General features: G+C 44.7%; 1 protein-coding gene across 1 annotated transcript in view; it reads left to right on the top strand.

Annotated features, from left to right (window-relative positions):
• The window catches only part of HSPH1 (heat shock protein family H (Hsp110) member 1), a 216780-nt gene that overhangs the window by 114653 nt on the left and 75981 nt on the right, over positions 1-26146 (top strand). The window contains exons 8-11 of the mRNA XM_029602650.1: positions 16135-16363; positions 17167-17273; positions 18337-18470; positions 18792-18997. Coding sequence (XP_029458510.1) covers positions 16135-16363; positions 17167-17273; positions 18337-18470; positions 18792-18997 — 676 coding nt within the window. The remainder of the gene's footprint in view (positions 1-16134; positions 16364-17166; positions 17274-18336; positions 18471-18791; positions 18998-26146) is intronic.

The following is a 26146-nucleotide window of genomic DNA, read 5'->3' as shown; positions in this document are numbered from 1 at the left end:
GGCAGAAGGATTGTGGATGCGGAGGGTATGGCTGGGAACCCTTCACCTGGGTAAAGCAAAAGTCATACAAGATACAGGTTTATGGGTGATTTAAAATTAGGATTATATCGTGGAATGTGGATGGCATGGGCTCTCCTATAAAGCGTAAGAAAATACTCAGGCTTTACATAAACATAAGATATCAGTAGCATGTATTCAAGAAACATCCTTATTAGAGGCAGAGAATGGGTAAAAGATTATTACTTAGCTGCAAAAGGGAAGGAAGGGGAGGTTTGCTATTCTCTTCAGTAAGAATGCTAGCTTTCAGAAGACCAATGAACAGATTTGGAAGGCAGGCTTATAATTCTTATGGGGAAATTGAATAGGAAAGAAAAAACATTCTGCAGTTTATATGCCCTGAATGAATATAACTTTTTTTTTCGTGTACAAGTTTAGAAGGAAAACTGATGGAAGTAGTTAAAGGAATGCTCATTAAGTGGTGGTTTTAATTGTGTACATGAACAAATCAGTGGGAGGTCACAAACTGGGCAACAAGAAGTTGAAAGGAATAGTGTTTTTATGCAAAATGCTACAATTTGTAGAAATATGGAAGGTTCGCAACCCAGATGTCAAAGATTTTACACACACTTAGCGTGCACATGGGTCACTCTAGAATTGAGTATAGCTTAATGTCTCAAGCCATTTTTCCAAAGGTGGTATCTACTAAAATTCTATATCTGACCATTCTCTGTGTGGATTTTAAAATTACAAATGATGGGAAGCAACAAATGTGGAGATTTCCTACTTTCTTGGCAGATATAGAATTTTGAGAATATTTGCTGAAGAAGTGGGAAACCTTTGAAATCAATAATAGTCAACATATGGATCCCCCTTCATTCTACTGGGAGACTAGTGAACCAGTTCTTAGGGGTAAAATCATTTTTTTATGGAAAAACAAATCCTTGAATAAAACTATTACAATTAGAGAAGCTGAAGTTCCTTAAATGGAAACTGATCAGACAAAATAATAGACCCTGACAGAATATCAAACTGTGCTTGAGACCCTAAAATCCCATTTACATATGAGGGCAAAAAAAAATGTTGCAGCATGCAGAGCATAATTTTTCATTTTGACAACAAAACTGGGAAGTTATTAGCTAGTGCAGTGACAATTTGGAAGGGGAAAACATTGAAAGAATGCAGTCAAAGCAGGGAAGCACTATGGCAAAGAGGAAATATGTGAAATTATTTTTATGAATACCTTTCTCCTAGGACAAGCAGGATGATAAGAACATAAGAAAATGCCATACTGGGTTAGACCAAGGGTCCATCAAGCCAAGCATCCTGTTTCCAACAGTGGCCAATCCAGGCCATAAGAACCTGGCAAGTACCCAAAAACTAAGTCCATAACCTATTTGTGGTAGTCCTCACAAATAGGTGATGGAAAACTTCTGTCATTTTCTAGAAACTTCGGCTGCCACACTGAGCATACCTAGCATGCCACTATCCCTGTGTTGACATGGGGTCTCTTCGGTCCTTCTTTTCCACGGAGCTATTGTCTTGTGGAGGTGGAACTTGTGCTCTTTAGTGGGAAAAGTAGTCTTTTCTTCACAAACCTTTTCATTTTTTTGCATCTTTTTTTCCTGTACTGGGTCTCTCTTTGGTCCCCTCATGTTCTTGGTTGGTTGAGTACTTTTTTCTTCTCCCATATCCATCGGTTGTCGTGCCTCGCAGTTTCTGCATGCCTCAATGCTGCCTTGGGCTTCCACCGATGCCCCCGGTGCTCCCGAACTGTGTCCCTAACAGATCCATATGAAGTGTGCATCCTCTGCCTGGGGGCGTTGCATGATGTCCATGGCTGCCAATTGTGTGCCCAGATGACCCTGAAGGGCCGGCGGGCCAGGCTGAATAAAATGGAGAAGGTCTTCTGCTCGGGCAAGTCCGATCCCTCTATGCTGGCATCGGAGCCTTTGATGCCTAGGGACCAGGGGGAACAGATTACCCTCGATTCTCCGGTTACCTCTCCTCCTTTGAAGCTCTCGGAGCAGGGGGCTCTCTGGAGATTGGCCAGTCTGTGTCCTCGAAGTCCTGGATATCCAGGTTATCATCCTCAGCGCCGGGTAAAGATTGGGCTGAGCATGGTGGGAGATCCCGCAAACATTGATACCAGTCCTGTCCGATCACGGGTTGTGTAGGGCCGGCAGGTATTTCTACTCATCATCTAGCCTGGCTTAGGTCCTCGTACCTTCGTCCTGAAGTCCAGGACTGGCTGGTGGACTTGCCTTGCACCAGGGATAATCTTTTCAGTGACAAGGTCAAGAAGGCAGTTGCATAGTTAAAGGACCACCATGAGACCCTCCAATACATGTCTGCTGGACCCTTGGCCTCACTGGCCTCTTCTAAGTGGTTGCTGCATATGGGACAGAGGAGACCTTTCTCTAGACCTAGAAAGTACTTATCTCCGGCTCCCCCTCCATGCTACAGTAAGCGAGCACCAGGGGCAGATCCCACCAGCAGCAAGACCCATGCCCACAGCTAGCCCCCCCCAGGCCAGTCCCACTACGGGATTTTGACTTATGGCAAGGGAGCATGTGCCAAGGGATCCCTTGGTTGGGGGCCAGTTCTACTTGCCCGTGTCGTCCTGTCTATCATTAGATGCGGTTATCAGCTAAATCTTGTGGTCACTCCACCAGAATTTCCCACAGGCCCGCAGTGGGGTCTCGTCTTGCATCCATAGCTGCGTCAGGAGGAACTCTTGGCCCTTCTCCAAGCCATGGCGGTGAAATCAGTTCCTCAGGGACAGCAGGGTTGGGTTTTACTCCAGTTACTTTGATTCCAAAGAAAACAGGGAAGCCTTCGACCCATTGTGGATTTGCGAGCCTTGAATAGATTCCTCAAAAAGGAAAAATTCAAGATGGTATCCTTGGGCACCATAATTCCCCTGTTGAGCCAAGGGGACTGACTTTGCTCCCTCAACCCAAAGGATGCATACACATGCATCGCGATCCTTCCAATTCACAGGAGGTATCTTCGCTTTGTGGTTGGTCTTCAACATTTTTGGTATTGCGTGCTTCCTTTTGACCTTGCTTCTGCGCCACGAGTATTCACAAAATGTCTCGCCGTGGTGAGGCTTAACTGCACCAGTTTGGCGTCCAGGTGTTTCCATACCTGGACGACTGGCTGGTGCAAAGCGACACGCAAGCCGCAGTATTGCATAGTACCATTCAGGGCCTGGTGTATCTGGGATTTTTAATCAACTACCCAAGTCAAATCTCTGCCCCTTGTTATGGCTGGCTTTCATCGGGGCAGTCTGGATGCATCACAAGCCAAGGCCTTCCTGCCACACAACAGAGCGAAGGAAATTCAAACGAGCAGCCTGGTTTCAACACGGCGCATGTTGCAACTTTTAGAGCACATGGCCGTGGCCGTGCATGTCACTCCCTTTGCCCGTCTCCATATTTGACGAGTCCAGTGGTCAAGGTCCCCCCATGGCAACAGGCCACCCAGGGCCTGCAGGTCCACATCTGGGTGTCCCCATCACTGAAGACCTCCCTGACTTGGTGTACGTTTCCACTCAACCTAGAGTGCGTATTCCTTTTTGGGCACCCTCGCCTCAGGTTGTGCTGACCATGGACCCGTCCCACCTGAGGTGGGGAGCCTACAACGATGGCCTCCGTACTCAGGGTTTCTGGACTGTGTAGGAGTCGCAGTGCCAGGTTAAACCTCTTGGAATTGAGGGCGATTCAGTATGCCCTATGGGCCTTCCGGGATTGCTTAGCCAACAAGGTTATCCTCTTTTGGACAGACAACCAAGTGGCCATATAGCATATCAAGACAAACGTACAAGGTCCTTCCTCCTTTGCCAGGAGGCAGTGCAGATTTGGAGCTGGGCACTAGCGCAGGGGATGTTTCTCTAGGCTGTGTACCTGGCTAGTGCAAAGAACGCCCTAGCGGACCGGCTGAGCCACACCTTCCATCCTCTAGCACGGTTCCTGAAACAGGAGGTAGCAGATCGGCTTTTCCATCTCTGGAGGACCCCGGATGCGGATCTGTTCATTTCCCTCAGCAATGCGAAGGTTTTCCAATATTGCTGTCTGACCAGGTCGGATGACGTGCCACCCACGGATGCCTTTGCAATCCATTGAGGGATGGGGCCTCCTGTATGCCCATTTGCCTCTTCCATTAGTATTGAAGACTCTCCTGAAACTTCCAAGACCAGGTATCCATGATCCTTGTTGCCCCGCATTGGCCATGACAGGTATGGTTCCCGCTTCTGTGGCAACTGTACAGGTGGAACCTGATTCCTCTGGGGACAGCTCTGGACCTCCTTTCCCAGGATCAGGGCAGACTTTTCCATCCCAACATCCGTGCCCTGTCCCTCATTGCTATGGATGTTGAAAGGTTGATCCTGCAACCCATGGCTCTTTCAGAGGATGTGATCAAGGTCCTGGTGGCTTCCAGGAAGCTGTCCACCAGGAAGTATTATGCATTAAGTGAAAGATGTTCACCATATGGTGTGCAACAAGGTAATTAAACAGAGGGAAATTCTTTTTACACAACTCTCTGATATCGCATAACTGTATTACGTCACAGAGAGACCATACATAGAAATATAATTTATCATTTATTAGAAATCACAAGGTATTCACCTATCTAGACATTTTAAAATCTAAACTCACACATTCAACCACCATTCACACACCAACATAAAAATCTATATTGCACAGACGATATTCATCAATCCTAAATTACAATTAACAAGTATACATCATTTTTACTACATTAAAGTTATTCATATCCAATTTATTCAAATGTTTCTTAGTGTTTTTCTTGTGTGTCCAACAAAGGATCTCCTTGTTTCGCCTTCCAATCAGGCTTCCTCAGGGACTTAATCTCATAAAGCCGGTTATTTATCTCTCATTGTTTATATCTTGAGACTTTTGTTCTTATTCCACCACTAAAAAAACTAAAAACAAAAAATTTTTTTTATATTCCAAAAGTCAATCAGCATAAATCAATAACCGTTATATCAACCCAAAGCTTACCTCTCATAAGGTACAAATCTTCACACTTCTCATTCTACCATCGGTATAGCTCAAGGTTATTTCCAGATAAACATGCCTTCCCAAACCAGCTTTTGATCACTACAACAAACAACCGAAACATACAGAACCTCCACCACATAACTATATCCCGAATCAAATTTACCCCGTATCTCAATTTACTCACGCCTCTCAGTAGTGCAAAACATTACAACCGAACACCACCGCTGGTTCCAGTCTTTTAATAACTCATCTCAGACAATTCATCAACATTGATTCAATATGGAACCTTGCGTGTTGTGCCTCATTGTATCTATTAAAAACCAATAAGTAATTCCTTACAATTCATCCTTTAAATACAAACTTACCATTACTTTGTAGCACTCCTAACCACAATCATTTCACCTCCGCCATACTTACACGTGACCCGACGTAGCACTCTACGCCGGAAGTAGAGTACCGATGTTGAATACTCAAAACTTTATATACTTGCCTCCAAACAATCCATTTATCCACCCCTTCAATTGGTTCTCATTCAAAAAAATGCATGCCATTCAATGGCTTCATTGAGGCCCGATGGTATAATAGTTCGCCAATTAAAAATGAATCGTTGTTCCGTCCTTCTTAAAGCTCCAGACAAATCCCCACCATGCTTCAATATTACTCGTTTAATCACAAAAAAACGAATCTCATCTACAGAATGATTTTTTTTAACACCCAGTGTTCTACCAGGGGAGCATGTTCTCGACGTGTCCTAATACGACTGCGATGTTCAATAATTCTTAAGCGTATCGAACGCGCCGTTTGACCCACATAGATCAACCCACATGGGCAAAGTATGGCGTATACTACACCGCTAGAACTGCAATCGAATCTCCCAGGGATCTTATAAGGGTGCTTTAAATGAGAATGTTCAAAAACTTTACACACCATTACTGAAGAACAGACCGAACAGGCCTCACATCTGAATTGACCACAATTTTCATCAGGATCTAATGGACTGTTATAATCTCTCAATTGTTCACGTAACGACTGGTGCTTTTTCATCGCAAAAATTGGTGTCTCTCTGAATTGAGAATTAATAGTCAAAATGTGCCAATGTTTTAAAATGGCTTGTTTAATACTCCCAGATTTTGCAGAATAAGGGATGGTACAAATTGGTCGAGTTAATCTCTCCTTGGTATTAGATATCAAAAGATTTTCCCTGTTTGAATATAATGCCCGCTTGTAGGCCTTTTTCACTATAGATTTACTATACCCCCTGGACACAAAGCGTTCCGATAATTGGTAAGCCTGTGCTTTAAACTCTGCTGTAGAGCTGCACAAGCGTCTGTAACGTAAAAACTGTCCTGTTGGAATATTATTTTTAAGCGTTTTTGGATGAAAGCTCCCATAATGTAATAAAGTGTTACGATCCGTGGGTTTTCTATGTACACTGGTAACCAACCTGTGTTCATGAATCGACACTTTCATATCCAAAAATACTGTAGATCCTGTGTTTTGAGTCACTGTAAAAATCAAATTTGGATCACTAGAGTTCATCATATCCAAACATCTCTCCAAATCAACCCTGTTACCTCTCCAGATGAAAAATAAATCATCTATAAACCGTTTCCAATAGATGATATTATGAAATAAAGGTGAACTGTAAATAAAAGTCTCCTCAAAATTTGCCACATAGAGGCAAGCTGTACTGGGGGCTAATGGGGACCCCATCGGAATACCACTGACTTGTAAAAAGTATTCAGTTTTATAACTGAATATATTCCTAGTAAGTGCTATTTCCGCAATGGTAATCAGAAATTTTAACCTTCGTCTGGGCATATTCATCCTTCTAAGTTCACCTTTAATAATGTCTAATGCCGACTGTTGTGGAATACTGGTGTATAAAGAGGTTATATCAGCAGTCACCAATAGCCAATCCGATTCTATATACTGTAATGCTGTCAATGAATTAATGAAATCTGTGGAATCCTTTATATATGACCGAATGGACAGTACATTAGGTTGTAATAAATGATCCAACCATTTTGCAATGGGTTCCAATACTGTCCCAATTCCAGCCACTATAGGGCGGCCAGGTGGGTTAATGAGAGTTTTATGAATTTTTGGAAGTATGTAAAAATGAGCCGTGACTGGAAATAATACCATTAAATAACAAAATTCCTTGTCAATAATAATCTTATCTTTCAATGCATCTTCCAAAATCTCATTAATGTATTGATGTAATGAACCGGTGGGATCACTATCCAACTTCTTGTACGATTTCTCGTCTGCCAACTGTCTGTAAACCTCATAATCATAGTCCCTAATATTCATAAGAACTATTCCACCACCTTTTATCAGCGGCCACAATTTTTATAGTAGGATCATCTCTTAACTGTTTAAGAGCTCTCCATTCATCCTTTGAGAGATTATATTGTAAATATTCATTCTGTTCATCTATATGATCAACCTCAGCTAGCACCAGTGTTTGAAATGTTTGTAACAAATGACTTGGGGGAGTTGGAGGTACCCATTTAGACGGTTTATATAATCCTCCTTTCTCAAATGAAGTATTCTCATTGGAAAAAAATTCTCGGATGTGTAACCGTCTAAAAAATTTTTGCAGTTCAGTACGAGTCTGAAATGCATCATTCTTACTACATGGCACAAAAGACAACCCTCTATTCAAAAGATTTAACATGGGTTCAGTAAGCATCATATCAGATAAATTAAAAACCAAGGTCTCACCATCAATTCTCCTATCTGCCCTTACCGACGTAAATTGTAATTCGTGTTTACTTTTCCTCTCTGATGTTTTGAGCCCCGCGTACCGCGGTTGCCCCGGGATCATGAATCTAAAAAATTCGAACTTGAGTAATTTGCAGATTCCCCTGAGTCACCAGCTTTGTCTCCCTCAAAAAACCTCACTTTTCTATTATCTTTCTTTTATGCCATTCATCTGAATCTTCAGACGATTCATCCGAAGATGAAAAGTCACCCTTTTTCTTATATTTCGTTCTCTTATTTGTCTGCATCCAATGATACACATGCCCTCCATTGTAATCTCTATCATCCCTTCTAAACTTTTCTATTTTCACTTGTTTGGTTTCTTGTTTATATTCATCCAACTGAGTTTATAACTCGCTCAGGTGAATCTGCATCGATTCTGGAGGAATTTCCTCCCGAATCTTAATTAACTCTAAGTCGATTTCCTTAGTTAAGGTCTCCATCTGTACTTTCGTGTTTTCTATGATCAGAATCATCAGATCATGCGAACATTTATTGAGTATGGAGTTCCATTTTTGAACGAAACTCTTAAAAATAATATTCCAACAGGACAGTTTTTACGTTACAGACGCTTGTGCAGCTCTACAGCAGAGTTTAAAGCACAGGCTTACCAATTATCGGAACGCTTTGTGTCCAGGGGGTATAGTAAATCTATAGTGAAAAAGGCCTACAAGCGGGCATTATATTCAAACAGGGAAAATCTTTTGATATCTAATACCAAGGAGAGATTAACTCGACCAATTTGTACCATCCCTTATTCTGCAAAATCTGGGAGTATTAAACACGCCATTTTAAAACATTGGCACATTTTGACTATTAATTCTCAATTCAGAGAGACACCAATTTTTGCGATGAAAAAGCTCCAGTCCTTACGTGAACAATTGAGAGATTATAACAGTCCATTAGATCCTGATGAAAATTGTGGTCAATTCAGATGTGAGGCCTGTTCGGTCTGTTCTTCAGTAATGGTGTGTAAAGTTTTTGAACATTCTCATTTAAAGCACCCTTATAAGATCCCTGGGAGATTCGATTGCAGTTCTAGCGGTGTAGTATACGCCATACTTTGCCCATGTGGGTTGATCTATGTGGGTCAAACGGCGCGTTCGATACGCTTAAGAATTATTGAACATCGCAGTCGTATTAGGACACGTCGAGAACATGCTCCCCTGGTAGAACACTGGGTGTTAAAAAAAAATCATTCTGTAGATGAGATTCGTTTTTTTGTGATTAAACGAGTAATATTGAAGCATGGTGGGGATTTGTCTGGAGCTTTAAGAAGGACGGAACAACGATTCATTTTTAATTGGCGAACTATTATACCATCGGGCCTCAATGAAGCCATTGAATGGCATGCATTTTTTTGAATGAGAACCAATTGAAGGGGTGGATAAATGGATTGTTTGGAGGCAAGTATATAAAGTTTTGAGTATTCAACATCGGTACTCTACTTCCGGCGTAGAGTGCTACGTCGGGTCACGTGTAAGTATGGCGGAGGTGAAATGATTGTGGTTAGGAGTGCTACAAAGTAATGGTAAGTTTGTATTTAAAGGATGAATTGTAAGGAATTACTTATTGGTTTTTAATAGATACAATGAGGCACAACATGCAAGGTTCCATATTGAATCAATGTTGATGAATTGTCTGAAATGAGTTATTAAAAGACTGGAACCAGCGGTGGTGTTCGGTTGTAATGTTTTGCACTACTGAGAGGTGTGAGTAAATTGAGATACGGGGTAAATTTGATTCGGGATATAGTTATGTGGTGGAGGTTCTGTATAATGTTTCGGTTGTTTGTTGTAGTGATCAAAAGCTGGTTTGGGAAGGCATGTTTATCTGGAAATAACCTTGAGCTATACCGATGGTAGAATGAGAAGTGTGAAGATTTGTACCTTATGAGAGGTAAGCTTTGGGTTGATATAACGGTTATTGATTTATGCTGATTGACTTTTGGAATATAAAAAAAAATTTTTGTTTTTAGTTTTTTTAGTGGTGGAATAAGAACAAAAGTCTCAAGATATAAACATTGAGAGATAAATAACCGGCTTTATGAGATTAAGTCCCTGAGGAAGCCTGATTGGAAGGCGAAACAAGGAGATCCTTTGTTGGACACACAAGAAAAACACTAAGAAACATTTGAATAAATTGGATATGAATAACTTTAATGTAGTAAAAATGATGTATACTTGTTAATTGTAATTTAGGATTGATGAATATCGTCTGTGCAATATAGATTTTTATGTTGGTGTGTGAATGGTGGTTGAATGTGTGAGTTTAGATTTTAAAATGTCTAGATAGGTGAATACCTTGTGATTTCTAATAAATGATAAATTATATTTCTATGTATGTGGTCTCTCTGTGACGTAATACAGTTACACCATATGGTGTGAGCAGATGGGTCTCTATCCCTTCTCTTGGCCTGTCCGAAATCTTCTGAACCTCTTGGATGTGGGTCTTAAAACCAACTCATGCGCATGCACCTCAGCGCCAAAGGCGCATACCATCAAAACATGGATGGTTCACCCATCTCAGTGCAACCTATCATGGGGTGGTTCAGCGAGGACTTCTTCAGCTGCAGCCTTCACTGAGGCCCCCTGCAGTCTCATGGGACCTGAAAGCCTAGCTGATGAAACTGCCATTTGAGCCGTTCATTTGTGCGCGCTCAAACATTTCACATGGAAGGTGGTCATCTTGATAGCAGACAGTTCTGCGCATGCACCTTTCGTTTCTGCCCAAGGAGGTTACAAATTTCCATCTTAACCAGTCCGTTGTGCTGCTTAATTACCCCCCCCACCCCGCCTCATGCCGGCCCGGGAGTGAGGACGCTGCCTACACTGAATTGTAAGAGGGCCCTGGCCTTCTACCTGGACTGTATAGCAGGCCACAGGCTGTCCTCCCAGCTGTTTATCTCATTTGACTCCAACCGGCTGGGCAAGGCTGTTACCAAGTAGACTCTTTCCACCTGGGTAGCAGACTGTATCTTTCTGCTATGAGCAGGCAGGCCTGCACCTGGAGAGTTCCTCCACGGCGCACTCTGTAAGGGCCATAGTGACCTCTGCAGCTTACCTCCGTGCAGTTCTGTTGGGAGAGATCTGCAGAGCTGCGACATGGAGTTCTCTTCACACATTCGCTGTGCATTGTCTGGATAGGGATGGCTGGGATAGCAGATTCGGCCAGTCTGTCCTGCGTGACCTTTTTCAGCTGTGAACCCAACTTTTCCACTGGGGGCTCCTGGTTTTTTGTTCACACTGTCCCCATGGTCACCACCAGCACTTGTTGAGCTGGGTCAGGTCCATCCTGTAGCTAGGGATAAACCCATGTGTGAGGATGACCATTCTGCTTGCCCTAGGAGAAAGTGCAGGTGCTTAACTGTAACAGGTGTTCCCCTAGGACAGCAGACTGTTAATCCTCACGAAACCCTCCTGCCACCCCACTGAGTTGGGTTTTCCTGGTCAGTTTGTTCTTTTATTTATTTACATACACGACTGAAGAGAGACCCCGCGTGGATGCAGGGATATTGGCATGCTGAGTGTGCCAGCCAAAGTTTCTAGAAACTTGGGAGCCTGGAACAGAAAACTTCCATCTGATGTCGCTCATGTGTGAGGACTAACATCCTGCTGTCCTAGGAGAATGCCTGTTACAGGTAAGCAACTGTGCTTTATTCAGAGGATAGAAAGGGGGTGAGGTGAAGAATCCTTGAATTGTTAAGCAAAATCAAATTCACATCAACAAGGTTCATAACAGTGTAGCAAAAGCCACCAAAAAGGTTCAAACTGTCCAAGCTGATCATTGCTATTACAAGATTGTAACAAACCAAATAGCAAAGATGTGTAACAAAGCATAAATTTATATTCCTGTATTCCCTCCACATACGCCCCCACCCTTCCTCTGATTCCCAAGACTGTCTCAGCAGCTGACGCTATGTATGTGTGTAATCCTAGCTCACTTATCTGCCATTGAATATACCAGCTTCAAATTCTGAGATTATGGTGCTCATATTTTGAATCATGGGGAAGGGTATCATGAGTATGAGCTGTTAATCTATACATAGTGTATAATTTAGCCAGTCTAGATTGAATATCGATTTTTTGAGGAATCTCTGGTTTATGCCACCAGGCAGCCAATTCACCTTGTGCTGCCACAATAATAAATTGGATTAGGCAGCAGAATCTCTTATCCAAGGTGCATACATCTATAAATAGCAACAGTAATCTAGGATTTCTTGCAATCTTACAACCCGTTAATTCAAATATGAAAGCCAGAACCATATTCCAATAATCAACTATTTTAGTGCACTCCTACTATATGTGGCAGAAATGTTCCTGCTCCCCTCGCTGGACCATTCTCAGTGACTCCTGAAGAAACCAGGCCCTTTCCAGTCAATTGATAGCACAAATCCCAATCAGATAACTTAAGGTGCAAATGCATATCCCTTTCCCAGGCTAACATATGATTCAGTTTTGAAGCTACCTCTTCTAGCAGGAGCGCATCTATTTGAGATTACTTTATCCACTTGGGAGCAGTAAACTTCAAACATGGATTTACTGGAAACATTTGTAAAATCTTTCCCAGCCAGTGGGTAGGGCCAGGATAGCGCTTCAATCCCACAGCTACTTCAATGGTTCAGTCACCACTCATCTCCATCCTTGGAGGGAATAATTAAGTAAAATAAATCAACGAACCCAAAATAAATGATCCCCTACCTGCTGTTTCCTGTATCTTGCCCATTTACGGGCCGATACAATATAGTGCGCTCCGCCATTGGACGCGCGTTTTCCCTTACCCCTTATTCAGTAAGTGGCCGAAAACGCGCGTCCAACCCGCCAAGCCTAATAGCGCCCTCAATATGCAAATGTATGTTGATGGCCCTATTAGGTATTCCCGCGCGATTCAGAAAACAAAATGTGCAGCCAAGCCACACATTTTGCTTTCAGAAATTAGCGCCTACCCAAAGCTAGGTGCTAATTTCTTCCGGCACCGGGAAAGTGCACAGAAAAGCAGTAAAACTGCTTTTCTGTACACCCTCCGACTTAATATCATGGCGATATCAAGTCTGATGTCCCGAAGAGTAAAAAAAAAAAAAAAAAAAAATGTTGAAGTCGGCCTGCGGCTGTCGGGTTGAAAACCGGACGCTCAATTTTGCCTGCGTCCAATTTCCAAGTCCGTGGCTGTCAGTGGGCTCGAGAACAGATGCCGGCAAAATTGAGCGTCGGCTGTCGAACCAGTTGACAGCCGCCGCTCTGGACCTTTTGCCCATTTCTATCGCCGGGCCTCATTTAAATACTGAACCGCGCACACAGGCGAGTGGCCTATGCGTGCGCCGGGAGAGCGGTCGTTCGCCCATTCTCCCACAGACTTTACTGAATCGGGCCGATTGTTAGTGTAACCTGGGAGACTGGGGAGACATACACGTCCAAATTGTGCGTACAGAGCGGGTTAGAAACGGGGTAACCGCGGCCGCACTTTACTGTATTCGCCTGTTTGCTTTTTTTGTCTACTGCCGCACTCTGAGCGAGGATTTCAAAGTATTGCTGTTTCTTGTTGTATATCTGTCATATCCTCTGAGAAGAGGTTGAGGTTATGGGGCCTTGTCCAGGAAAGATGGTTTCCAAGATGTTTTTAGCCTATTGGTTGAAAATTTATTCTTTAGATCTGTTTGCATAAGGATTGACAAGCATCAGAGGCTTTTTGAGTGCACTCCACTAGTTGTTCTCTTGGGTGGGATCATCAGCCCTTGCGCCAGAATGTATTTTGTAAGGTGGCCACTTTGGGGTGAGCATTCTCGGGGCAGCCTGACCTCCTTCCCATACTAGTTGGATTTGGTTACATCCCATGTGTCTGGACTGGACTAGCAGGATAAGGAAAAATTTAGTCTTAACTTTTTAAATTTCCTTTCTTTAATCCTTCTGGACCAATCCAGGGCCTACATTGGGAGGTCAGTGGCCGCTTGGTTAACCTTGGTTATTGGTTTCAAGCCTTGCTGAAGTTACTCTCGATCCATATAAGATGTAGACTGCATGAGGTACTTGTGGAGTTTGCCCCAATGTGGGGCAGTTTGAAAAAATTATCCCCATAGAATATTGCATATACTGGTCTTTCTAATGCCTACCACTCAAGGTTGCTTACAGTTGGTTAAAGTCATAGCTCTAGCTCTTCCCACATCATATCCTGAACTATTTGAGCTTACTAGGGATTAGTAACCAACATCAAGACTGTGAAACATACCTGCATTGTGTTATGCTGGAAGCATACACTTTGCCAACTTGTTAAATGTGAAATTTAAAAAATTGTTAAAAGGCTTGGTAGAAAAGCGTGTACAGTTGTACCTGTTGAAATGCTAATATTCTTAGTAACTGATAATATGAACAGAGAGCTCACACAAAACTTCCATAGTATGTACATATACAGATATACTTGTTCTATACAAGGCTTGTTCTCACTGCTCTCAACTGGTTCATATCTTTAGAAACACCCCCCCCCCCCCCCCAACACACACACACAAATTTCCAGTGATACAGGTTATTGTGAAAAGGAAACAGGTATGAACTTGTAGGGATGGTCGTCTTTTCACAATCTGTAGTGTTGGAAATATTTGGGGGGGGGGGTTTGTAGTGATTATAATTTCCCCACAATTTGGTTCATATCTTTTTCAAGTAACCACTTGGTAAAAAAAAATGCAAAAGTGTGTTCACCACTAACTATATAGTATCACTAATAGAAAAAGCAAAGTGGTGCTGTCATAATTTAAAGACCGTTCCTCACAAAATCTTAAAGCCATGCTTTAATTGAAATATATGAAAAGTGAAAAATGGAACACATATTGCTAATACTGCAGAAAGGAATCATTTCTGATTTAGTAGTGATTTTTAGCTCATGTTATGAAAAAAAAATACTCCCCTCTAACTTTATAAAGTAGTGACTGCCCACTTCAAATCACCAACCATATGTTCATATTCAAACTAAACTTTTAAATAACCCCATTATTGTGGCAGTTTAGATTCATATTCATAAGACTAAGTGAACTACTATTTTCATGTAACTGTATAACATCTATAGATCACAGGAGTATTCTATATATCATTTCATATTGCAGTTATAGAATTATAGGTCCTGCAACCTTCCTACTTGTGATTATGCACATCAGCCCCAGTAAACAAGGGACCCCTTGTTTCACCATATACCATGGCTTCCTCAGGTGGTTAAAATGAAAAGTAATCACTTATCTGTATGAGAGTGTGTAATCATAAGTAGGAAGGTTGCAGGACCTATAATTCTATAACTGCAGTATGAAATGATATATAGAATACTCCTGTGATCTATAGATTTGCCATTCCTGCAGTCACAGCTGTTGTCAACTCCATTCACCAAATGGTTTCATAATCATAGCAAGTAAATCTTGCACTGGCAGCTTTGCAGTTTTTATCATACCAAATATATATTTCTAAAAGCAAATGCAAACACTGCTATAGCCTACAATGTTTCAAGATTTCATTAGTACATATTTCAACCGAATCCCAATCTGGCAGCTTTACTACCCTTCCCCAAAACATGTTATCACTTATATCAATCCCTTTCCATCATTGTTTCATTTTTATTTATTTTTTAATGACAAAAGAATCCTGCAAACAAACCCAATGGTCATCGCAAATTTAGCCATTTTACATGTAGAAACTACTGCAGATGGGCAGCGTTCCTTTATCAAACCGCTCCTACTTAAATGGCTTCCTCCTTTTCTGAGGCCATTTTAAAAGACTTGTGTCATGGCATCAGAAATGGAGGGAGATGCTTAGGAGTACTAATGAGATCATGAAACATTGGAAGATAAATACAGTATCCTCTGTTCATAACTGCAGAATGAAATATGTAGTATGTTGCTGTGATCTATAACTGTTATATAGTTACATGAATATGGTAATTCACCTAGTTTTATGAATCTGAATTGCCACAATAGTGGGGTTATTTAGGAATATTGTAGTTTGAATATGCACATATGTTTGATTTGAAATATATTGTTACTATTTTATAAAGGGTGTGGGATTTTTTCAGAACATGATGGTAAGCTAAACGTCATTACTAAATCAGGAGTGGTTTCTTTCTGCTGTTTTTAGTGTTTGTTTTATTTTTCACTCTACATATATTCAAAGCATGTATTAAGATTTTGTGACGGACTGTTTCTAACTTGTGATAGCACCATTTTGCTTTTTATAGCAGTGATATCTTTACAACTCATAATAGGTTTTACTCTGCATGAGAGGTTTATACCAATCTGAACAGTATGTGTTCTGTTTTTTTGAAAGATTTATTTTTCTGAAAATAACATTTTAATGGTTAAATAATTTCCTAGGTCCCAGTTTGAAGAATTGTGTGTAGACCTATTGCAAAGAATGGAGGCTCCATTGAGTTCCTTAATGGAACAGATCCAACTGCAAAGGGATGATGTGAGTGCAGTGGAGATCATTGGTGGAGCTACTCGAATTCCAGCTGTAAAAGAGAGGATTATCAAGTTCTTTGGTAAGGACGTCAACACCACATTGAATGCAGATGAAGCCGTTGCAAGAGGGTGTGCCCTTCAGGTATGGTACCTACAGCAGGTCTCCCAGTCCCTGAACCCTGACTAGTCTGAGTAACTTTAACTGCACTGATGGCTTTCTTATTCAGTTCTAACTTAATGATGAAGATGAAAATATTCCCCCTTCCTCGCTTAACAGATTCTCTTGAGGACAAGCAAGATGGTAGTCCTCACACATGGGTGACATCAGATGGAGCCTGATGCGGGAACACTTAGGTTAAAATTTTTAGAACTTTGACTAGGGATGCCCAGCACGCCCTATACTGCGTGTTCAGAAGGGGTCCCTCTACTGTAGGTATCGCGGTGAGAGTGAACTCACTTTCAGGCCGATACAGTAAAGCGCAGCCGCAGTTACCCCGTTTCTAACCCGCTGTGTACACACAATTTCGCTGTGTAAGTCTAACCCGCGATTCACTATCTATTTTTACCGATCCTTATCGCTTCTTTAACTAGACGCGTATCCCTTTCCGCCCGCGGCAGGTATACATCTGTTATAGAATTGGTGGTTTCTGGCTAACCTTTCCACTAGTTGCACAATTTCTGTGCCTCAAATCTGTGTGTTTGGTGTGGTCATGAGGAGGGAAGAAGCACTTCATTAGGAAACCCTGGGCAGATGTTCACTCTGACAATATTGCATGTGTTATATATGTATATTACAGTGTAAGCATATTTTATATGCTTACACTGTAATACTCTATAATAAATTAAAGTAATGGGTGTCTTTAACTTTCCAAAAATGAGCTGAGAAATGCATATGTACCCTTTACTCTGGAAGCAGATTGCTAGCTTCTACTTTTTTTTTTCCAGTGCGCGATTCTTTCTCCAGCCTTTAAAGTGAGAGAGTTCTCTGTGACAGATGTTGTTCCTTTTCCTATATCTCTGAAATGGAGTACAGATGGAGATGAAGCAGAAGGGTAGGAAGCTGATGCTGTTGAAAACTGGCTGAAAGAATATTGCATGTCATTTAAGACAACATTAGTGTGACTTAAGATGGCCTTAATGCCTTTAAATTTTTTTTGGCAAAATATTCAGCTGGCCATGTCCAATGCAATGACAATGAAAACTTTGTCCAGTTAACTTTTTCTGGTTATTCACACTAAATCCATGCTGGCTGAATATCCATTTGGAAGTTGTCCAGATAACTTTAGGCTTGCTGTTTGTCCAGCCAGAGCTTCCCAATTAACTTTGGGCAGCTCTGCCTTTATATAATATAAAACCGCACCCCTGAAATGCCTCAAACCCTCTTCTCCTCGCTCCCCCCCCCCCCCCCCCCCCCCCCCCCCCGGATAAATTTTGTCTGGGAAATGGGGCCCAGATTTAGGAATAGGGTGCTAAATTTTGAAGGTCCCAAATACCCAGACCAAAGAAATGTAGTTATGCCAAGGAGGAGCCTGCTCCCACTATGCATTTCAAAGGGAGCGCTGCTATGGGACTCTGGGACAGGGCTTGGGGGTCTCCCACCCACCCCCACCTCTCTCCAACCCTGCCTATGAGTGCCAGAATCTTAAATCCAGCCCTGTGGGCAATGATTTGCACAGATAAAATTTACTAGTTTGTGAGCAGGGGGTGAAATTTAAACGGTTGGTTTGTTCAATTAACTGCAAAAGTTAGTCTGACACAACTTTTGAATATAGACCTCCTCCTTTTGTATACACAGCTGTTTAGCTGTCTTACTTTTAAGATGTAAGCTTTCATTGCAGTTTGTACTTTGAACTGAAGCATCTCTGGATTGATCATATAAATCAAAGTTCAGAGAGCAGCCTTAATTAACCAAACAAAACAATTTGGCGTTGATTTCACGTGTTATACAGTGTCTTTTGCCCAGAGGATGACCAGATACCTTTTGTGTTATAGGAACCCCTCATTCTTGAACAGAGAGGATATAATCTTCCTCAAATGAGCGGCCTTTGTTCTGTCTTTGCTGCTTACTTGTGGCCGAGCCTGATTGCTTACCTGAATGTTTTGCTCACAACACAGGGTTCATGAAGTGTTCAGCAGAAACCATGCAGCTCCCTTTTCTAAAGTTCTCACATTCTACAGGAAAGGTCCATTTCAGCTCGAAGCTTTCTATTCAGATCCTGGCATTATTCCATATCGTGAAAGCAAGATTGGTAAGTAATTCCACGTGATTCAGCAATCTTGATTGTGATCATACAAACTGAAATTAAAGTTGAATTGAGGATCTTTTGTCTAATGTACCTATGAAATGGCAATGCTTTCTGCCAGCATACACTCAGTCAATGAATATGGAAATCTCTCTGGGCAAATTAGTGTGTAAATCTTTTGTTGAACTAAGATTCTAAACTGTTAAACAAGGCGACTTTTTATAGCAGTAAACGTATTTAAGGTGCTGGCAAATGCCTTTTTTGGGGCACTGTAGAGAAGTGATTTTTTTTGTGTGGTTTTAATGAAACATTTATTTTTTCTTTAAGGCCAATTTGTTGTCCAGAATGTTGCTGCTCCAAAAGATGGAGACAAATCCAAAGTGAAGGTGAAAGTCCGTGTCAACACACATGGCATTTTCAGTGTCTCTACAGCGTCTGTGGTAGAGAGGGTTCAAGCAGAAGAGAATATTACTTCTATAGAGTCAGAAGTGAATGCCCAGACCCCACTTCCATCTGAGCATATAGAACATGATGTAAGTGCTCCATCATGGAATGCACCTGAAAGGTTCACGCATGAAACTCATGAGCTAGGTTTGTCATGGTGATTCACATTCTGCATAGGACAATATATTTTTCTTGTACAATTAAAAAGTAATTTCCTGAACATACCCAGATCAGTCCATGCAAGTGGGTTTTGCATCCCTACCAGCAGATGGAGTCATAGAAACAAATCTTTGAGGCACTGCTACATAAGAGAGTGACACCTGCAGCCTCTTCAGTTTTTCTCTGACTCCAGCAGATGGTAGAGGTGCATCCCTGCAGTCGGAAAGAAGAAAAAAAATATTAAACAGAGAAGGCTAGTAGAAGATTCAGAAGAAGCTCCCTGAGGTGTTAGGCTCCTTGGTGGACCATCCCTCAGGTCGAGCCGGGCGTTTGGGGGTTCCCTGTCAGTTACTTGCCCACATCGTGCCGGTGATCTTGATAGCCAGCGGACTGGCTCCCTCAAGACTGCTGAAGCCCCTTTCTGCTAGGCCCGAGCTCCAGGAAAGTATCCCTGCTTGGTTTTTGTTTGTTTTTTGCTGGCAGGTAAAGTTTTTGAAAAAAAAATAGACAGCTTGAGAGCTGAGGGGGTGGACAGCATGGCCTGCAGCGATGCAGGCGCCTTTAAGCAGTGAGAGCTGCTGGCTAGGCAAGACAGCAGGATACATTGGGGCAGGTACAACTTGCACCAGGGGGTCCCAGGAAGGAATTGCCCTAGTGGTCTGCTCTGAAGCGTGTGGCGGCTTTGGTGCGGCCATATTTGTTTTCCTGCGTGACACCGGGCCTGTGATTGGGTCTCCCTGGGGTGGTGGCTGACTTTCTTTCCCACGCATTGGTCGGCATGGAGGCTGTGAGATCCGGCTTGGGTGAGCGTTTAAGGCCGGCCAATTGGGAGATCGCGTGGCGTTCAGTGGTTCAGGTGCATGCTAAAACTGCACTTGGAGGCCTGTCGTGCACGTGGCCAGTAGGCAGCACGCTTAAATTCCCATTTCCTCTGCACGGGCTGAGCTTCGGGAGAGGAGGGTTCCTTAGCGGCCATTGAGCATCAGAGACATCTCCCCCTACCTCCAGAGGTGGTGTCAGTGACTGCCAAGAAGTTGGGGTGAGGGGGTGGGACTGGGTTGTGGCTGTGCCCGCGAGGAGCCATGGACGGGCGTCCTCTTTGGCGGGGGAGCCTAGAGTCTTCCCCCTCCTCTGCCTCTGATGGATTAGGAGAGTCTGGGTAGAGGAGAGGACTCTAGTACAGGGGCCTGATGGTCTGGATGATTTTTTGCCGGAATTTGGGCTTCTGATGCACAAACCTTCTGGTAAGGAAGGGGGTGAAGAATAAGAGGTCGCAAGATGGCACCCCCTTCCCTCCCATGCTGAAGAGGTCTAGGAGGGCCGCACGAGGACCCAGGGATTTGCTGCAGGGCTTGGGTCTGCCTCATGCAGAGCCTGCATTGAAACCCAGTGATGGGGAGGATTTGGATGACCCACAGATTAACCCTTTGGCCCGTTGAGGGGTGGATCTGGATGTTGACAGGGCAGTGGCACCCGGGACAGATCCCGATGTGTTTAAGGACTACCCGGATCAGGATGGTTCCTGGTTCCAGAGGGAGATGATCCCAGAGTGGTTTGTTTATTTAAGAAGGAGCTGTGCCTTCTTAATCCCCAAGTGTTGGAGGAATTGAAGGTTAAGGTGATTCAAGAGGAGTCCGATAATGAAGGCTTTAATCCAGTCTTGGATGGGACTACAGGGCCCTCCAAGTGCTTTTCCATTGCCTAAGAAGATACAGAAGTTGGTAAACCGGGAATGGGACTTCCCAGAGGCAGGCCTCAAAGTGGACAGAGCTATGGCGAAGCTATACCCCCTGGAGGAGGAGACTTTGGAGGTCCTTTGGGTGCCGAAGGTGGACGCTGCAGTTTCGGTGGTCACTTAGAAGATGTCCGTCCTGGTGATGGATGCGGCAGCTTTGAAGGATGTGCAGGACTGCAAGTAGAATATTCATCTGAAGCGCATGTTTGAGATTTCCTTGCTAGGTCTACAGGCGGCGATGTGTGCCAGCCTGGTGCAGAAGGCCCACGAGCAGACTTCCACGTTGGATGGCCCTTTCTCCAAGGACAAGCAGGATGGTAGTCCTCACAACTGGGTGACATTGGATGGAGCTTGGCACGGAAAACTTTTGTCAGTTTCCAGAAACTTTGACTGACACACACTGAGCATGCCCAGCATGCTGCTAACCACGTGTCCACCCGGGGTCCTTCAGTCTCTCCTCTTCCACGAAGCTTTCACCACGCAGTTCAGGAGCTCATGCTTCTTTTGTATAAAAAGTTTTCTTTCGTTCCAATGCATCTGGTAGGGTCCCTCACCCTCTTGCTCTGAGATCGTTAACTTTTTTTTCGAGTTATCGTGGTCGATTGCCGATGGCGCTCCATCCAGGTACCTGCCGACCATAGACTGCATGTTGCGTTCTTTTCCCGATGGCATTGTCCATCTTCTGCCGGTGCCCCCAGTGACCGTGGACTGTGTCCATCACAGACCCCTATGAGATCTGTGTCCTTTGCCTGGGGACCTCTCATGATGTCCGCATTTGTGATCTTTGCACCCAGAAGACCCCGAAGGGTCAAAGGGCTTGTCTTGACAAAATGGAGAAATTGTTGGGGCCAAACATTCCAAGTGCAGTTAGTTTAGCGGTGTTTAAAAAAGGATTTGATAAGTTCTTGGAGGAGAAGTCCATTACCTGCTATTAAGTTCACTTAGAGAATAGCCACTGCCATTAGCAATGGTAACATGGAATAGACTTAGTTTTTTGGTACTTGCCAGGTTCTTATCGCCTGGATTGGTCACTGTTGGAAACAGGCTGCTGGGCTTGATGGACCCTTGGTCTGACCCAATATGGCATTTTCTTATGTCCTCTGCGTCGGGGACCTTCACCCTGCTCGATAAAGAGATCCTGGCCTTGGTGTCCCCCGAGCTCCCCTCCTCCTGATGGGCCTGGTTCCGAAATTGGTGCAGGGGACCAACTGTTGTCCATCTCATCCTGCTCTCAGGTTTCTTGACATCTCCATCGGACTTTGGGAAGGAGCGCGGGGATCGCCGGGACAAGTCCAGGAAGCATCGACATCAATCTTCCTCTACTAAGCCAGACCGTGAGAAGGCATCGACCTTGGTGCCTCCCACGAAGCGGTCAAGGGTGGAGGACTTCATCCCCTCCGACCCCAAAGACGCCTCCAGGAGGCCCCCACCAGCTCCGGTGGAGGGATTGGTACCCCTCCATCCGGAGGGTCCCCCGATCCTTCTGCCGCCGCCTCAAACTGTGCTTTCTGCACAAGCATTCGAGGAGGAGCTGGAAAGGTATGTGCCGATGACGCTTGGCCAGGCGCTGCAAGGCAGTGAGCCTCCAGTTCCTCAGGTACTGCTTCCACCACAAGAGCCTGCTCCACCGGTCCTTGCACAATGGCTGAAGCAGCTCGATATGCTGCTCGGTATGTTACCCACGCAGACACCTCTGGATACACTGCAGCCATCTCCACCGGCTCCCATACCGGTGAGCGACTCCTCAGAGGAGGACAGACCATCGGGCTCCCTCTATGCCATCAAGGCCCAGGCCCCGCATCCGCATCCAGAAAACCCGTGCGGCCATATCCGAAGTGGCCTTTTTACCAACCTCTCAGGTATTAACCTCCTGCTGCAAGGTCTAGGCCTCTGAGACTGATTGTAAAAACCAGGCAAAAGCAGCCTAGGGCCCCTCGGACACCATTGGCTCCACTACAAAACCCTGCCACTGGAATTTGACTGGCGGCTCGTCTCCCAACTACCCGCTGATCGTTGGGGTTCAATCGTGTTGGACAACTGTCCTGTCCCATCATTCTGCAGGATTACCGGCTTCATTTCCAGCGACTTCCATCCCACTCCCCGCTGTTTCCTGGTTGGGGAACAGGCGATGATTAAATACATCGAGCGGAGCTTTCTGTCCTTCTTTCAGTGTAGTGGTCGAGCCTGTGCCGACCGACCAACAGGGCAGGGGGTTCTACTCCCAGTATTTTCTTATTCCCAAGAAAATGAGTGGCCTCCAGCCGAAATTGGACCTGAGAGCTCTAAACCGATTCTTGGTAAAAGAGAAATTTAAGATGGTCTCACTGGGCACCCTAATTCCCCTTGTCAAAGTGGGGGATGCTGGCTCTGCTCTCGCGATCTGCATGAGACATATGCCCATATCCCCATTTTTCATGGGGATTAGCAGTACCTCTGATTTCTGGTGGGCCACCAACATCACCAATACTGAGTCCTGGCTTCGGCTTGGCATCTGCTCCTCAAGTGTACCAAATGTCTGGCAGTTGTCTGTGCCCATCTTCAAAGGCAAGTAATTCATGTATTCCCTTACCTCAACTGGCTCATCAAGGGCATCTCTCACCAAGGGGCTCGGACTGCCATGCACCTCACGATTGACATGCTGGAGGCCCTTGGGATTTCTGATCAACTATCCTAAATCCCACCTTCAGCTGGCCAAGCAACTGGACTTCATTGGGTCAAACCTGGACACTGTCCAGAACAATGCCTACTTACCTCAGGACAGGGCAGAGACCTTAGCGGCTCTTGCATGTCATGTTTCTGGCTGCGATCAGGTCTCTGCTTGCCACTTGATCCAGCTGCTAGACCATATGTGGCGACGGTGCAAGTCACCTCATTTGCTTGGCTACACATGCACAGTGCGTAATAAACACTGCACTCTCAGTGGTGTCAGGCGTCCCAGGACCTGCATGCTCACATCAAGGTCACGGACGAGCTATGGCAGTCCCTTCTTTGGATAATTCCCGATTAATCTGGTGAGGGGCTTTCCATTTTTGGCAGCTTCGCCCCCAAGCCACACTCACCACTCATCTCAGACAGGGTGGGGATCGCACACAGCGTTTCTGTTTGCCTCAGAAGGCGTGACTTCAGATCAACCTTCTGGAGCTGAGGATGGTCTGTTATGCCTTACGAGTGTTCAAGGAGCTTCTCATGCACAAAGTAGTCCTGGTGTAGACAGGTGGCCATGTGGTACCTGAACAAGCAGGGAGGAACGGGGTAGTTTCCTCTCTGCCAGGAGGCAGTCCAGGTCTGGACATGGGCCATCGACAGTGGTATAATTCTCTAGTCAGTGTACCTTTCGGGAGTGGGCAACACCCTAGCCGATGTCCTGAGTCAGACGTTCTGACCACACAAGTGGCCCCTCAAACAGGAGGTAGCGAACCGCCTCTTCAGCAGCTGGGGAACCCCAGTCACACACCTGTTCGCCTCAGCGGAAAACAGGAAAGTACACCGTTTTTGCTCCCTTGGCAGGAGGGGCAAAGGATCGATAGCAGGTGCATTCTCTATCTACTGGGGGACAGGCTTGCTTTATGCTTACCAGCCCCTTTCCCTCATCTCTAAGATACTCCAGAAGTTGCAACAGGATCAAGGCTCCATGATGCTGACCACTCCCTCTTGGCCCCGTCAGGTCAGGTACCCAATGCTTCAGGAGCTGGTGGTACATCCCCCCCCCCCCCCCCCCCCAATCCGTCTGGAACGGCACCGGACCTCCTCATCTAGGACCAGGGCAGGCTCCACCACCCCAACCAGTGGACTCTGGCCCTCATGGTTTGGATGTTGAGCAGCTGATAGAGGCCCTCGGCCTATCTGAGAAGGTATCCCATGTTCTGCATTTCAGGAAACCTTCCACCAGAAAATCCTACAGTCTGAAGTGGCAACTGTTCTCCTGGTGCGAGTGAGAGTGTCATGGCTTAGATCCCTTCACTTGCTCTCCCTCTGCTCTTCTGGGACTACCTGTTGTCTGTCTCTGACTCTGGCTTACAGACCACGTCAATGAGGGTACACCTCAGCACCATTGGGGTGTAGATGGTTCTGCAATTTTTTTTTGCCACCTGCTCGTAGGCTGGTTCATGAAGGGTCTCCTTTAATTGTAATCTCCCTCCCAACCCCCGGCAGATTCCTGGGATCTTAACATGGTCCTCTCGCAACTCATGAAATCCCTGGTTTGAGCCGTTGTACTCTTGTGACCTGAAGTACCTTTCTTGGTGGCGGTCACATCGGCTTGTAGGGTAGGTGAACTGCAGGTGCTGATGTCGTACCCACCTTACATGAAGTTTTGTCATGACAAGGTGGTCCTGCGTACACACCCCAAGTTCCTACCTAAAGTGGTTTGAGTTCCATCTCAACCAGTCAGTTGTACTGCTGTTGTTTTTCCCAAGGCCTCACGCTCACCCCAGTGAACGTGCTCTCCAGACCTTAGACTGTAAGAGGGTGCTCGCTCTCTACCTGGAACAGACAGTGCCCCATTGCACCTCCACTCAGCTGTTTGTCTTGTTTGACAAGAACAGCTTGGGCATCGCTGTCTCCAAACACTGTCCCACTGGCTAGCTGATTGCATTACCTTCTACACTCAGGCGGGTCTACAGCTTGCTGGACATGTCAGAGCTCACTCTGTCTGGGCCATGCCTATTTTGGTAGTGCACTTGTTGGAGGTTTCCATCCATGAAATCTGCAGGGCAGCAACATGGAGTTCCCTTCACACTTTAACCTCCCATTACTGCCTAGACAAGACTGTCTGAGCAGGACTCTCATTTTGGACAATCCATCCTCTGGAACCTCTTCCAGCCTTAAGATCCCAACTCTCCCTCCTTGTTCCCCGTCTTGGGTGATAGCCTGCTCCTCTACTTGCTGCAGCTCCAGTTGTTGTGCACATTGGATACTGTTCTTTGCTGCTCATATTAGGAGAGGCCTGAAACTACTTAATCACCCAGTTGATAGGACTACCAACCTGCTTCTCCTTGGAGAAAGCAGAGTTGCTTACCTGTAACAGGTGTTCTCCAAGGACAGCAGGATTTTAGTCCTCACAGAACCCGCCCACCTCCCCACAAAGTTGGGTTTCCTTGTGATATTTTTGTTTTTACTTTTTGCAAACTCTGAGATAAAATTGAAGAGGGACCCCACATGGATGCATGGTTTTTCGTGCCGGGCTCCATACGATGATACCCAGTTGTGAGGACTAACATCCTGCTGTCCTTGGTGAACACCTGTTGGAGGTAAGCAACTCTTCTTTGCAGGCAGCCCGCTTAGAGACCGGAGTTGCATATGTAGTGGATACTCTGTACGTTGGCCAGGAGTATGGTTTCAATTG

Source organism: Rhinatrema bivittatum, chromosome 5, assembly GCF_901001135.1.
Source record: "Rhinatrema bivittatum chromosome 5, aRhiBiv1.1, whole genome shotgun sequence".
NCBI classification, from domain to species: Eukaryota; Metazoa; Chordata; class Amphibia; order Gymnophiona; family Rhinatrematidae; genus Rhinatrema; species Rhinatrema bivittatum.
The sequence above is the reverse complement of the archived record's forward strand: the minus strand, read 5'-3'. Positions and strand labels throughout refer to the sequence as shown.